The sequence below is a fragment of the Poecilia reticulata genome, chromosome 10, assembly GCF_904066995.2.
Source record: "Poecilia reticulata chromosome 10, P_reticulata-male-v2, whole genome shotgun sequence".
Lineage (NCBI taxonomy): Eukaryota > Metazoa > Chordata > Actinopteri > Cyprinodontiformes > Poeciliidae > Poecilia > Poecilia reticulata.
In genome coordinates, this window is record NC_088839.1 from 16,328,863 (window position 1) to 16,345,360 (window position 16,498).

A 16,498-nucleotide genomic window follows, 5' to 3' on the forward strand; every position below is an offset into this window, starting at 1 on the left:
TAGGCAGCGCTCAGTCACTCTACTTCATGTAGCTGCAGACTTTAAAACAGGAACACCAGCAATTTGTCTGTCATCTTGGTAAAGCTTTTTAAAACCCTTATGCCCTTAACTGACCCACTCCTGCTCCCAGCAGTCTCTAGTTTGGATTTAGCAGCTCCACAGCGGACAAGAATTTGTACAGGCACGACAAAAACATGTTAACACCTGATATATAAATATCAATCCTTCACATATAAATGCGTAGAGGTTGCAGGAGCAGTTGAAGGCACCAACGTTGTTTGCTGGTAACAACTTACGCAAACCTAGGACAAAACACGACACCGAGTAATTAGGTAAACTCATCCATTTTGGCAGATGTTTAAACTCTGACATCAAGATCAAATTGGAAATTATGAAGCTGAATCAAAATCCCACCTAGCATCAAATGTTTGCCCTCAAAAATGATTTCTGGAGCTAATAATATCAATCGCTGTTTCAATTTCTTTGTGTGCCACAGTCAGAATCTAGTCAGACTGCTTATATTTACAAAGTGGGATATATTGGATTTTATAATACAAACAAGGTGAAGAGCACAAACAAACTAGAAAATTCCTGCAGAAATTTTAAAGGGGCATGCCAAAGTGTGCCCGTCGGCTTTGAGCCAGTGTTTTTATACTAAAAATTAGCATTAATGCTAAAGAAAGCTGCAACGTAGTCAATAACCTGTGGAGAGGCAGAAGCATGTAGAATAATCTGTACTTGTACCATTCATTATGTTAAAATTGATGCATATGCTAAAATTAGCCAATATGCTAATGTTAGCTCAAATGCTGGCAGTAGGATGTGGAGCAACACGACCATGTTGTTTTAATTTTACTACTCTATTCAGTATACTAAACATTTCTAATTAATGAGAAAATTAGGTAAAAGCTAACTTTAGGTAAAAGTGCTAGTGCACTAGTCATAGACAGTGAAATGCTAACTTTTGTACAAATGCTAATGACCTGCCTTGCTGAGCATCACCGCTCTTTTCCTACGAATCCTCTTCTGCTCTCTGTCAGGTTTGTGATCTGTAGCATCGCAGGCGCTGCGTCTGTGCCGCTGGTTCCTTAAAGGAGCAGCGACGTTATTTTCTGTCCATAGACTTTTAATCAGCTATTTATTCTTATTTATGTCAGATTTTAACATGGGGGACATATGTGTAATGGTTATAGTCTTGAATCAGTAGTATAATGCTGAAAACACAAGCAGTTGTAAATACCAGTAAACCCTACAGTGCAGTCCTGGGGAGCTGCAGTTCCAGACACTCTGTTCTTCTGTTGCTATGGTAATTAATCCCCTGCAGCTGTGAGAGCCAAAGAGCGGGAAAATCCTCTTCAGACACAGTTTCTATACTTGGGAGACACCAGGCGTCAGTCTGAAGGACCCTGACAAAAAGCATAAGCCCTAGCAAATTTTTGTAAACATTGTACATGAGCAGGCATGTGTATCTATGTTATGACCAACTTTCAGACCAATAGGGCGATATTTATGCCTGTGAGGGGGATTTAAAAAGGGTTTTTGAGTCAGCCATAAACAGTCCTGTGTGTGTGTTTCATAGAGAAAGATTACTGATTCTGTGAGACACAAAATCTCAAATTTTTTCGTTTTTATTAATTTATGTAATCATTTTAACTCCAATCCCCAATAAAAGTAATAGCTCACTTGCCGGGATTGAGCCGCACGTTTTGATACCACTTTTGTGGGTCAGCATGCAGCGGTACGAGCCGCATTAACGGTAACGGAAGAATAATAAATTATATTTATAATAATAAAGAGACATTCTATTGGGTGTAGAACAATAGGTGCCTGCCATGCAATGCATGGAGGCAGTACTGACTTGCTTCGCAAGTCAGTACTGCTCTCCTTATGCATTGCTATGGCATGCCCCTAACTAGAAAATTCCTGCAGAAATTTTAAAGGGGCATGCCAAAGTGTGCCCGTCGGCTTTGAGCCAGTGTTTTTATACTAAAAATTAGCATTAATGCTAAAGAAAGCTGCAACGTAGTCAATAACCTGTGGAGAGGCAGAAGCATGTAGAATAATCTGTACTTGTACCATTCATTATGTTAAAATTGATGCATATGCTAAAATTAGCCAATATGCTAATGTTAGCTCAAATGCTGGCAGTAGGATGTGGAGCAACACGACCATGTTGTTTTAATTTTACTACTCTATTCAGTATACTAAACATTTCTAATTAATGAGAAAATTAGGTAAAAGCTAACTTTAGGTAAAAGTGCTAGTGCACTAGTCATAGACAGTGAAATGCTAACTTTTGTACAAATGCTAATGACCTGCCTTGCTGAGCATCACCGCTCTTTTCCTACGAATCCTCTTCCGCTCTCTGTCAGGTTTGTGATCTGTAGCATCGCAGGCGCTGCGTCTGTGCCGCTGGTTCCTTAAAGGAGCAGCGACGTTATTTTCTGTCCATAGACTTTTAATCAGCTATTTATTCTTATTTATGTCAGATTTTAACATGGGGGGACATATGTGTAATGGTTATAGTCTTGAATCAGTAGTATAATGCTGAAAACACAAGCAGTTGTAAATACCAGAAAACCCTACAGTGCAGTCCTGGGGAGCTGCAGTTCCAGACACTCTGTTCTTCTGTTGCTATGGTAATTAATCCCCTGCAGCTGTGAGAGCCAAAGAGCGGGAAAATCCTCTTCAGACACAGTTTCTATACTTGGGAGACACCAGGCGTCAGTCTGAAGGACCCTGACAAAAAGCATAAGCCCTAGCAAATTTTTGTAAACATTGTACATGAGCAGGCATGTGTATCTATGTTATGACCAACTTTCAGACCAATAGGGCGATATTTATGCCTGTGAGGGGGATTTAAAAAGGGTTTTTGAGTCAGCCATAAACAGTCCTGTGTGTGTGTTTCATAGAGAAAGATTACTGATTCTGTGAGACACAAAATCTCAAATTTTTTAGTTTTTATTAATTTATGTAATCATTTTAACTCCAATCCCCAATAAAAGTAATAGCTCCCTTCTCGGGTACGAGCCGCACGTTTTGATACCACTTTTGTGGGTGGGCACACAGCGGTACGAGCCGCATTAACGGTGACGGAAGAATAAATATATAATAATAATAATAAAGAGGCGTTCTATTGGGTGTAGAACAATAGGTGCCTGCCATGCAATGCATGGAGGCAGTACTGACTTGCTTCGCAAGTCAGTACTGCTCTCCTTATGCATTGCTATGGCATGCCCCTAATAATAAAGAGACATTCTATTGGGTGTAGAACAATAGGTGCCTGCCATGCAATGCATGGAGGCAGTACTGACTTGCTTCGCAAGTCAGTACTGCTCTCCTTATGCATTGCTATGGCATGCCCCTAATTACTCCACTGGCCAGTCAAGACGCTGCTTGCTGTTCTCTTTTTGGTAATGCATTTATTGTCACAACAGATTACATTTACATGGTGTAGAGATGGGTGACAAACAGAAATGAAAGGGTTCACATCTCTAACGTATTTTGTGTCTTTTTTTTTACTTAAATAAAACTGCATTCACAGAGCACACACTGGGTGCAGGTGATGGCCCCTAGCCACAGGAGCACCGTATAAATTCATTTATTTTATTTTTTTGTCTGCATACGTTTGTGGTCTTGTGGATTTGCATGTGCATTTTCATGGTGAGCATACAGTAGAGGAACCTTTTTCTTTAGGTTAAGGAGAATGAAGGTAATTTTTTCATGTATGGCACATATTTGATTTGTTTTTGTGCCATATAAAGAATGGCAAACACTTTTTGTGCTGTGGTGTTTTTTTGTTGTTGTTTTTTTTGGCCACAAATTCTCTTCACACCTACCAAATAAAAACCTGGATTTGGAATCGTACAATTTCCTGAGCATTTTGTCAAGTTTAAACAGAAGCGATTCAACATTCTTGAAATCTTAAAACCATTTTTCCGTAATATAAAAAATTTACAATCTTAAGCCTTTAAATGCACTAAAAACTACTTTGTTTTCCTAACTCATCCATTGAAGAAGCGAAAGAAAAGAAATACAATCTTTAATTTGTATTATTATTATTTTTTTTTACACATGGGGCTATAGACTTTCGGTTGGGGGCTGGACGCTCTGATGCCAGTGTGAATCTATTCATGGACAATTAAGGATGAGTTATGCAGAAAGCATTTCTATTTTCTCTTTTTTGTGTGTATGTGTTCACAAGTCTTCTCGTCAATACTCTCACCAAACTCATATTTATCATTCCCCTTCAAGAAAACATGCAAAAAACAAACCAATCTTTAGTCCCATCTTCTTTCACCAATCTCTCATCTCCCATTAGTATTTATCTACAAACTTTGTGCTCGCATTTCTTTCTTTCTGCATAAAGTCATTTACATACACATCATTAATACAATCACTTCATTCTATATGAAATGGTTTTTGCTTTTTTTGTCTGTGGGACACGTTTTATACCATTTGGTGGGCAGCTGAGGGCTAATGAAGGGTTTCGACTGTTTGATCTTGGATCACTTTGTTGTTCTTATGTAAATCTTTTGTGACAACAGCAAGACTAAGACCTTTTCTTGTCCTTGATGTCCCTGTTGCTCATCCAAGTCAACAAGTTTAGAATAGTAGAGAGATGAAAAGAAAATAATTAACACCAATGAGTTCCTCCATAAGCAGTCTGAGAGTAGAAATGTGATTTTTTTTTTTTTCCCCCCCACCTGGGTCATCCTCTGTGTCAAGTGAAAGTTTATGTAATCCATCAGCTGAAGATATCCACATCCAGGAGGCGTTTTCACTCGGACAAAGCTCCGCTTGACCGCCAAAGCTCAAACGGTTCTGCGACCTCTCCGGTCCCTTCACACATAAACAGGGCTAGTTTTTTTGTTGTTGTTGTTTTTTTTTAAATATATTATCAGGCGCTTTTTCCTGCATCCGCTGTCGTAGTAAGTATACTGTATGTACATCATCTCTTCCAAAGTCTGGTACTGATTAAGTGTTTTTGTGGTGGCTGTGAGAGTGGCATCCAGGCTGAGGTGGGGTGCAATGCGGTGAGTAGCGACGGTCATTGCTGGGGCAGTTCTGACGGCTGTTTCTTGGGTTTCAGAGTGTCTATGAGAGACTGGACGCTGCGTTTAACACTGGTGGTCACTCGGCGCGTTACTGAGTCTGAAGAGGGAGATGAGGAAGAGCCAGCACGTTGAGAGGGCGGCCGTGCCACCAGACACTTCTGGTATCGGAGCTGGGGAAGAGGAAGAGGGAGGGTGTGAGTGAGTAAAAGGGTTTAATGAGAATTCAGCTGAAGACCTTATTTACTTTCTCTTAATTATTTCTCATGTGGTCTATCAGTAAAGAAGAGCATTGATGCCCCCCACATTCAGTTTGTTTAAGGGAAAAGGCTCAGTCTTCCTCGTGTTAATTTTTTTTTTTACTATAAGGATCAGATTTTCTAGAAATAAGTTGTTTAAAAAAGCGGAGGAAGTTTCAGACTGATCATGTTTATATATACTGAGGCTGAGAACAGTGGTACCTGATTCACCACCTTAGTATTTTAAGAAACAGCACCAATTATTTAAAAATGATAAATCATTTCTCAAGACAATGAGATGATTCATGTGGTCACAACAAAACAGGTATGATAATTGTACTTATTTCAACAAACCTGAGATCTTGTTATATTAGTACAAGATACCGTGTAATCAGTACAAAGCAATTTTAAGGTTTTCTTATCATGATAAAAGAAAGTAAAAAGAAAATCTGATCTTATTAATATTATTATAACAAAGCCAGTGCACCTTTCAGTTATCTTGATATACCAGGATGATAAAACTGTATTTATAATAAAACAAGCTTGAGGTCTGTGGTTCAGGTGATAAAGTGGGAGCTTCATTGCTTTAAACGCTAAGAACGCACTTATACTAAACTCCAAGCATTCTAAATATGCATGTAAATTAAAATTCAACATTTGTCCTTTTTTGTCAAAAATTCAAAATAAAATACAATATTTCAAAATTGGAGTCTGGAAAGGGTCAGGAACTCTGACAGAAGGCACAGAAGAATGCTGCAGTTCAAACGTTTAGTTTCAGGACTTACCACACAAGCCGCCTGCACTGCCTCCGACACGCTGCCTGCATTCGGGTCACACCAGAAGACGTGACACTGGAAGTGCTGGTTCCCAGTATCCATGATGAAGGCAAACGTATGCACGTCCCGTCCCACGCCCATGAAGGACAAAAACCGCACACGGCACTCCACCAACACCTCCTCCTCTTCCTCCTGTGCAGCCATCAAAGAGGAGAGTCAAAGCTCTAATCTGCCTCTCTTTTTAATTGATAAGCCTATTCTCATCTTTTATTTATTTGAAAACCCCTGGTTAGTCACAAAACCCCCCTGCCTTCTCTTTGATGACAGCCACGGTGGTGTCCGCAATACTTAGTATGACAGGGGTCCATTCTTCTTTGCCTGTGGATGACAGGAGGTTTTCTATGGCCCCGTTAATAATGTCCATACCTGGGGACGAAACACACAGTATCCTCAAAACACTACACATCTAAAAATACTTTTTTTTTTTTTTGATGAGAGAGGAATTCAGTGTGATTCCAGCTTTACCTATTGGGCGAGACACGTATGTCACACCAAGATAAAACACATGGAACTTCTGCACCAGTTCAGTCTTTGGCATGGGGAACTCTACAGAGAGAAAACACACATTCAGACATCCAAGCAAGCCTAATCAGAAGACAAGATCTGATTTTTCAAAAGAGGAGTGCACACATGATAATTGGCTTAAAGCTGAGAAATAAACAAACACTGAATATTTTAATATTTTGTTCTGCTGTTGACATGATTAGAGCATAAAAAAAGATAGAGGCGCATACTGGATTTTGGAGGTCTGACTGTGTGAAAGCCCTGCTGGTACCTGCTTATACCCTGGCCTGTGGGCAGAGATGACTGCATAACAAAATAAGTGATCAAAGCAACCATTTGCACTTCAATCAGCGTACCACGTTAAGATCTTCGGCTCCCAGGAAGCAAATCGTGACACAATAGAGCGTTCGCTCAACAGGGCTGGGTTGGTTTCTGACACGGCAAAATGACAAACAATACGAGCACCGAAATAATCAAAAACTAACAAAAGGGTGTGTAAAAAGAAATAAAATCAATTAATAAAAGATTTTAGAATCCTAAATGGCAAAGTAGAAATCTGTAGAAAACAGATATTTTAACTGTTTGCTCCAAAAAAAAAAAAAACTTAGCATAAACTGGCTTGGAAGATGGACCCCGTCCTAAGGAACATACAAAATGGAGATCAGAAGAGTGAGGTCATTTCTGGGATTTGATAATTGATATGTTTTATTGTTAGCTGTACAACCCTGGTTATAAGCTTACAGTTTGTGGGTGACCTTTCTATTGACATAGGGTCTTTGTTATGGCTGCTGAAAACTCTGACTTTGCTGCTGTTCTTAACCCATTTTGTGATTAATTTGATGATCTGCTTCTTGCCACTGTCCATTGGAAAACCCATTTGTGTCCAGGGTTTTATTTCCTGGCTGATGTCTTGAGCTTCAGCATTTCTGCAGAATGTTATTTTTTCATGATGACATCTATTTTGGTCCCCTCAACCTGATGTTGTACCATAACGTTAGGACGGTGTACAGACCTCCAAGCTTCTTTTTGACATCATCGTCTGGGTTTACTACATTGTTTAATGGCATAGTTTTCTATTCTACAATGCCATTCTGTCAAGAGGATGGAGCTCGTAAAGTTTGGTATTTACTGAGGTGTTATTTGTTGGGGTTTAAAAGAAGCAGTAATTCAGAAGCAATGATCTGGTTCATCCATTATGAGCTCAATATTGTTCACTGAATTTTAACAAATGACAAATCTTTGAGTTCAGAGATGTGAAGCTTTGTGGATGCAGGGGATCATTGGGTTATATTTGATCTTGGGGTCGAGGTGGGAGCTGTGGAGCACCAGGCATTTCCCTAAAGAAACGGTTATTGGATTTTTAATGAGTTTCACTGTCTCCATAAGTGAGCTGCTGTTATGGTTCTTTTATAATCTGATTCCCTCTGTGGCTTGCCCTTAACACTCAGCTGACATGCTTACCAGCTGGGGTTATCACAGAGGATTGGTTGTGCTGGACCTTTTCCTCTTTTTCTCCAATAATTACTTAGGACTGAGACAAGCAAGCAGTGGGAATAAGTAAACAAGGCTATGAACAGAACTATCTATAGACAACTGTCCTTTGTTTACACAATTCTTCTTTGCTGCTCCTGAGCCAACAGGAGCTTCCTTTCCAAAAAAAAAAAAAGAGTCTAGACATGTTGGAAAAACTCTGTAATGGGAAAACAAAAGACTACAATGTGGAGATTTTCCATGGCTGACAAATTATATTTTTACACGAGGGAACTACAAAGAAAATGAAAAGAAGATTAGTCTGTGTGTGATATGTTGAATTCCTTATGTTGTGGGGGTATAAATCTTTTCAAACGTTCACATTTAGGATTTTCTCTTTCTTCAGGATTAATGACTACAATATAAAACCTTTTGGATTAAAATAAGCAAGAGCAGATAAATAAATGGTAAGGAAACTAATTATTCTGGAAATGTTATCAAAGTATCCTCTGAAGTAATGGAAATGTGTATGTGTGCGTGTGTGCGTGTGTGTGCGTGTGTGTGGGTGTGTGCTTGTGTGTGTGTGTTTACCTTGTAGGGGCACATCAGAGCCATTCTGGGAGGAGCTGCCAGCCGCAGCTTTAGCACTTTTTCTTTCAGCCATAATCTGAAAAGAAATGGATATGTGAAAAAGGACATGAAGTGAGAAACAGCAAACCAAAACAGAAGTAAACGAAAGAAAGAAAGGCTTGGGGGAAATTATTAAAAATGAATAACGGAAGAATATGATGACCAGGATATGAATTCCAAGAAAGTAGGGACGGGCAAAACTTTCAGCAGATAACAAGAAGGCTAATGGAGAACCGCAAAGTTGCTCTGTTTTATCCCTAAGATCTACCAGGAAGCCAAAAGACAGAACTTTGACACAATCTTATACCTGCACAATGTTTTATACAAGTTTTCATTCACAGAACTCAACAAGCCAAAGTTTTTTTTAAAAAGAAAAATCTGTCATGGAACATGCCAGATTTGGAAAAGGTTTTCAGTCTTTAAGAAATCTAAGACGACATTTTCTAAAATAAATAATTTTGGTTTTAGAATAGAAACAACCTTAAATTGTTAACATTACTAAAATTCAGATTTTAGTAATGTTACCCATCATCATCACTATTCGCTAATATAAAATGCTAAAGGTGGTTTAAAACGTTTTTATCATAGCTGAAGCACAAAAATAGAACAAAAATTTACATAAGGGTACTTAGATTGTTCAATTGTGCAAAAGTGCAACAAATTCATCAAATTTGAGAAGAGTTTCCTATAAATTTTGAGTTTTATACAAATGATGTATCTCTCTGACTTGTGTTTTATTGATCAGAAATGTTGGTTCAAAGTGTAAGTATGGTACTTCGGTGCTTGCTGAGAATAAATGGTTTGAGTTATTTTCATGCTGACCACAAGAAAATACGTAAATATATCTCCTTCATTCGTACAGATAAAATAGATACTGCCCTTTTTCCGGTTTTGGGGCCACAGCTCTCTTTCTTGGAGATGCGCGCTCTTTAAAGAGAGTTGAATATTCTGCAAGGCCTCTGCACCGAGCCAGTGAGCTCTCTACAGACCCTTGATAAATTGCAGGCGTCATTAATCAAAGTCGACAGTCTGTCTGCATCTCTGCTAACAGGGGAGCCTAAAAGACACACATTCACTCTAAGGCACAAAACGGAGCGCAGTTCAATGTGCTGCTCAGCCGCGAAACTCAGGTCACCAAGTTTGTCCCCTGCAGTAAAGAGAAAACCACCAGTGTGTTTAAAATAGGTAGTTTGAGGGTATGACTTGTGGTACCGTGTAATGCACAGAGATAAAGATACTTTTTTTGCTTTGGGATTAGAAATCTAAAAGTGTGTAAAAGAATGAAAAACTTTTTTTTTTCTCTAACTGGGTCATCGTTTCTCTTAGGAGGAACATCTGTCATTCCACAAATTCATCCTTTACAAGGTCAGCGTTGACCAGAGGATGGGCTAGTTTTCATAGATGCTCTTATGAAACCACACACTTTTGCCCATATGAGCTACAATGTTTCCCTGGGTGAAATTTTGTCTTGGGCTAGGATAATATTTATGTGCAGGTCTTACAGAATCCCATTTCGGAGTTTGCTCATGTAAAAAGGATCATCATTGCTTCACAGACTGAAGCAATGACTCGGGGAAGATTTTAATAACAGGCATTAGGATTAAGGTAGCATTCACAGCTTTCTGTTTATGAGATGAGAAATTGGCCTTCATTCACGTGAGATCGCTCATACTGGCAGACGGCTTTTTAATAGTTGCGCAAATCTGTAGGTGCTACGCAACAGCTGGAAAGGTTGTGATATCATCATGGTTTGGTTGCGCATTCTAAATGGTTTATGACCTCCTTGTTTTTCCAGCCCAATGTAAAGGTAAAAATGTCATTCTTGTTTCGTTAAATGGAGCTGATATCTGCTGCAGAGTCACACATCAAAGTATCTCTATTAAGAAAGCCACATTTACTTTCTGCAGCATTTCTATCTTTCCTTAAGAAACTGCAAAAGCAACATGAAAATTATTCACAAAACGGTTTTAGGAGAATAAACTAGACTGCACACAGTAGACAGAGGGTTACATAGAAGCAAACCTTAAGCACAAGACAGTAACCACAGTAAGTAAACACAGTTAGTAAACAGAGACAAGTTATCTTCATGAAAAGGAAGATGGTGGACGATCAAAGATCTCTTTGTGCCGCTCAGACAAGGGAAAGCTTATTTAACTCTTTCTTCTCTTAAATATGAGACTGCAACACTCAAACAAATGGCTAAAAACCAAGGAGCACCACTTCAAACTCTAGAGGCCTCAGGTTATTGCGGGACAATTGGAAATAGACTTATAGACTGAAGTATGGCTTTGTTTTGGATCTATTGCTAGAGGAGGCCTCTTCTATCGAACTGGAAATTTGGCTTAGATTTTCATGGGTAAACTGAATAAACTTCTAGAGCTCTGATGTGCTGTGGATAAATCACAGAACAGATGCTTATCTATCAGGCAAAGCACCATGTTAGAAAAAAAAAACGAAATCAAACCGCATATCACCACAAACATTATACCAACAGTCAAACACGGTGGTGGAGGAGTGATTATTTGGCTTTACTTTGAATCCATAAGATCTTGGAACATTGCAGTCATGGACAAGGCTATTAACTGCTCTGTAGTGAAAATTAAATCAAATTTAATGCCAACTGTCCAAAAGCTCAGAAAAAAATGCAACAGGAAGATGATTTCAAGCACATCCAACACAGAATGAGTGAAAAGAAAAAAAAGTGGTGTAATGGTTCAAATTATGCTGCAGTGCAATCTTAGAAAAGCTGAAACCAATCTGAAAATCTCAATTAAGTGAAACACAGTCTTAACATATGGGGCAAAATTCCTCCATGACGTGATAGACTCAGTAAAAAGGTAATAAGTGGAAAAACTTTTAAAGTAGCTGCACCTACAGCTTTTGTCCTGTCATTCATTTACTATTATGTAAATGTGTAAGGCTACAGCAGTTATAAAAACCACCACCACCATGGAAAACTGTTCTCCTCCAAGAATAAAATGCGCCGATTCAAAAAACGGATCACTCATTTCAGTGTGTGAGATAAAAGCTAATCTCTGTGAATGCAGTAGCAGTAATGATCATTACCTTGGAGCAGATTTCGTGGAGACTTGTGGCGATGGCTGCGGCAGGAGTATCACATCGAAACACGTGGCACTTCAACACTCGTGTGTTTTTGTCTCTGGCCACATAGGCAAAATCCCTGAAGCGTGGTTGGAAGACACAAGAACGATCACGGGTGAATTTGTAACGCAGATGTGACAGAAAATCATCATCAGGATCAATTTTCCAAATGCACCTACACAGTGGGCCAACCAAACACATTTCTTCAACAAAAGGCCAAGAAGAAAAATCTCTTTAATAAAGGTTGTTTAGTGATTAATGTCAATAAGCTAGCCTTGCTTAGTAAATGACATTTAATCACACGTTGATTAAATGCCAATAAACGTTTATTTTGAGTTACTTTACATTCTCCAAGCACCCTCAACAGTTTTGAGTTATTTAATATTCTATTGAAAAAAAAATCACCTAAAACATATATTGTTATATAATAAGGAGTCCTTATTGTGCAGCTTAAATGAAACGCAGCATTGATTGCCTCTTAAATAAAGTGTTTTCTAAAGAGGTCTTCAAGTTGTCATCACAAATATGTGTGGAGTGTATGTATGTTTTGATAAAAACTTTAATGTTTTTCTGCTGTTAGTTATATCTGGCACAAAAAATTATGAAGTTTGTGTGTCTTTGACTATTTCTTCCTAAACTATATCTACGGGTATTACCACTACCCACTGTTTGCTAAAAGAAATATGTATTTTGTTTTCCAAGTGAGGGGGATGACAGAAGATGTATAAAAAAAATCTCCATAGCTCACACTTGGAGAAGAGTCAAAGTCTTTATAACAAAGGGACTTTGGGCCACATCTCTACCAGGGGGAGGGAATAAGGATACTGTATTTTATTGTTTCATTCATTTGTGCAACTTTTGTTGTAAGATATTTGCTATTTTCATTAGACAATCCCTTAAAAGCTTGTTTTAGCCCTTTGAAGTAGTTTTTTATTTATTTATTTGAATTTAAGCATAAAGCAACGAAAAATAAGTAAAAAAAAAAACAATTACAAAATAATCCAAGCTTCTGGTTTACAAACCACCTTTTCATCTATCATTCTTCCGTAGATTTCTCGATAAACTCGTATCCCCGTGATTATACATGTGTTGTTCCCATCTACGTGCTGTCAGAACGCTGGCACATGTTACTTTTCTCACCAGCGGCTCCATGCTGCGCGGTGACATTTGGTTTGACAGTGAAAGTAGGCGACTTATTCAAAAACATCAAAAGAGTTTGTCCTTGGATCTGTCTTCTCTTTTGATACGAGGACCTCCCCAACTATTCCTCCTGCATCTGTTTGATTCATAAATGCTTTAGCAATAGTTTCACCCATTGACTTTAAAAAAACAAAAATAAGCTGCTGCACTTTGCATCATGGAGAGTTTACGTCTCTCCTAGACATTTCTTGGTTAAGGTTAGCTGTAATTGACGCCGTTGTTTATGGGGAAATATATTTTTTTGTTTGTGTCGTCTCACGGAGGCTTTCGAAGAAGTCAAACTTGCTTGATTTAAGCCAAGCATGATTTTTAGTCTGTTTTTCTAAACCAAAAATCACAGTTTCCATCAATGTGACAATACAAGCCCACGTGCATGCGTGTACAAAGGTGTGTGTGAATGAGCCAAAGGAGACTGCATGCCAGGAGCATCGCAGCAGTGCCACATGGCTTAGAAAATAATAATAATAAAAAAAAAGAAGTGATGAGATGAGACTTCAGGGAAGAAACTCCTCTGAGAAAGAAACTTTATGCTGAGAGTGGGTGGCAGATGAAAAACAGCAACACCTGGGAGGTAGGACACAGACACACACACAGACAGAAGATGAAAGATACACACATTTCTTTCTCATTAACAGGTGAGACAAGCTGCAAAACAAAACAAACAAACACAAAAAAACAAGTACGTGGATGTGCTGCCAGCTTCGGACGGAAATGACAATGAGTAATTAAGCAGGAGGGCGTGAGGACATGAGAGGAGGCCAACTGGATGGCTGTGGGTCTCCAGATGCACGCAAACATCTCAGCTCGTGCGCCAATGAAACCACGGACACAAACAGAAATATGGCAACTACAGCTGGCATTTATCACAGCGGGCTCCTTGTGTTTATGAGTCCATTACCCAGCCTGTCTCCGCTGCTTAATTGTGTGCTCACACACACTTTGGGTCGATAATGCTCTCCGCCTGTGGCCAGGCAGGAAAGCGATAGGACGCATCCCTCCTTCAGGGACGTTTGAGGGGTGCGCTGTCGAAAGCAGTATGAGCGGCCTTGCCTCTGATGCCACAAATGATTCTTTTATGACTCCTGCGCCCTCTCAGAGGGATCGCAAAGCAACGAAACAGCATGCAACTCTTAATAGGCGGCAGCCTTCAGCCGGTGCGACTCGCAGGTGATTTGTCACCTACGGTAGCTGCTGTACTCCACATAACTTGGGGCAAAAGTAAAGACACTGATTTAACTCCCAAAGTGACAAGCAATGGTTCCACAGCTGGGTGGCAGCACTCATATTAAGATTGTGAGAGGAGGTACGCAGATCACATTTTTTAGTAAACCAATGAGAGATGTTACCTTTCTCTGTGTCCCAGGAAGCGTGGGGAAGAGGAGGGGATTTGGGGCAAGAAAAGAGAAGGTAAAGGGTTAGAGAAACATTAATGCAACATCCTGAGTCAGTATTCATCCTGTCAGTATCACTCAGCTCTATATACTTTTTATTTCAGTGGATCGGTATTATTACACAGAACACCTTTCCTGTGCGATGTGCCATCATACCACACCGCTACACAGATGCGCACAAGATCGGCTTGTTTCAACTCGGCTTCATCTCTTTCATCCACTCTGCTTTCAGTCTCTAATCGTCCCTCTGCTTTCATCCTCCCCCTGCGTCTCTCAATCCTCTGCACACTTTTTTTTCTTTTCAGAGAAGGAGAAGCTCCAGACAGAAAGGAGATCCAACACGAGATGATTGATATTAATGGCATAATGCGCCACAGTGCACCACGTCTTCTAGTCTGTGATAGTCTATTATCGGAAACACAACAAAAGGTGCGATTCTACGGCAGAAACCTTTTCCAGGAACCACGCAGGTTTTCTGGGGATTTTCTTTTTCAGAAAACAGCACCGGCAAGGAAAAATTACCTTTTGGAAGGGATCTTGAAATATAATTGGAGCTTTGAGATTGGACGGCTCACCATTTTTAGATGGTGGAATAATCCAAGCATTTTGTTTCAGACACCCCCTGGTTTCAACTCCTATATTGCTCAAATTATTTGTTAATTTTAAATCATATCACAAAAGTTAATGGATGTCTGTTGTGTGCAAATACATCATGTAAACCAAATATCAGTGTATCAGATCATATCAACTACATTGACATGATCTGTGCAGCTTTATTGGAAAAAAATAAAAAGCCGTATTTCATGATATTTTACATCTATGTTCAGAGAAACCAACTTTTTCTCACAACTCCACAGGATTAGGGATTATTTACATATTTATGTAAATAAATATTATTTACATATTTATGTAAATAATCCCGAAATCTGTAGATGTTTACAAGCTTTCTCAGACACCAAAGTGAATTTCTTTCAGCTTCAGATCGTAGATGCTTTGAAATAATCACAAATTGAGCTTAGTGAATTTGTAATCCTCGTTCTGATGCGTTCTCCTTCCCGCTCAGTTCAAAGGTGAGTAAACACAGAAGTAAATGCTGGAACATATCATTTATAGGTGGTTATGGTTACACCGTTGCACATGGTGTGGAGTGACGATACAGAAGTTATAAAGTCTAACTGCTGTGACATAATCATTGGGTTGTTTTATGGCCGGAAATTATCGTTGTGACCAGAACTCATTTTCTGACTCACACGCTTTGGAGTTAAGATGTGGGAAGTTAATTTGAAATCTGTTCTGGATACACACTGTCACAGTTTTAAGGGACTTTCCTCAACTTTTTCCCCATGACTGCCATTAAAACAACCTGAGGTGAACGCTGCATTCATTTCATTTCACATTCTGGACTCTGCTGTTGAGATTTACATCAATCTGCATTACCTAGTAATTGACACTAAAGCAGCAACTCACCTGAAGTAACTTACTGCACCATGAGCAGATGCAATTGATATAAACACCATAGTTTTGCATCCCAGTGCTACACAGAAAGCCCATGTTGCGTAGAGAAAGCAGGGCTAATTCTGACACATTCCTGCCTTTGATGATCCACTAAGCAGAAACAGCAGGCACATTCTTTATAGCAAGAATCCTATCTTTAGAGTGCCAAAAGTGCTGGTTCAACAGGGAGTCCCCTGCATCCGCACACACGAGAAAAAACCTATGGAGACTACATCAGAGTTTACAGCTCAAAAAGCCCACACAAGTTTCTCTCTGTGATTAAACTTTGAATCAGGACTGTGACACGCCGTTCGATTTTACGTTCCGAGTCCATGTCTTATTCACTCCCTGGTACTTTTGGTTAAATCAAATACAACTCTGAATACTTTAAATCCTATTTCCCATTTCCCTTAAGACATCCACATTTCTCCCTCTCCAATATGTTTGAAATTTCTTGTTCCTGGAAAAAAAGAACCACATCAAATCCAGAGCAGCTCTCTGCCTTTCAAACAACCAGAACTCAACCTTATTTGACTTTTGCAGCAAGACTGAGGCAACGTTAAACGCACCTCAACATA

At 39.3% G+C, this 16,498-nt stretch overlaps 1 protein-coding gene across 4 annotated transcripts in view; it reads right to left on the minus strand.

Moving 5' to 3' along the window:
• Positions 1-3,402: 3,402 nt before the first annotated feature.
• Positions 3,403-16,498, minus strand: part of apbb2a (amyloid beta (A4) precursor protein-binding, family B, member 2a) — a 45,255-nt gene continuing 32,159 nt past the window's right edge. For all 4 annotated transcript variants that reach the window (XM_081611562.1, XM_008420222.3, XM_081611561.1 and 1 more), the window contains 6 exons: positions 11,800-11,914; positions 8,695-8,770; positions 6,595-6,675; positions 6,380-6,495; positions 6,079-6,261; positions 3,403-5,227 (listed from right to left, as the gene is read on the minus strand). In XM_081611562.1, the coding sequence (XP_081467688.1) occupies positions 5,051-5,227; positions 6,079-6,261; positions 6,380-6,495; positions 6,595-6,675; positions 8,695-8,770; positions 11,800-11,914 (748 nt within the window). In that variant the 3' untranslated portion in view covers positions 3,403-5,050. The remainder of the gene's footprint in view (positions 5,228-6,078; positions 6,262-6,379; positions 6,496-6,594; positions 6,676-8,694; positions 8,771-11,799; positions 11,915-16,498) is intronic.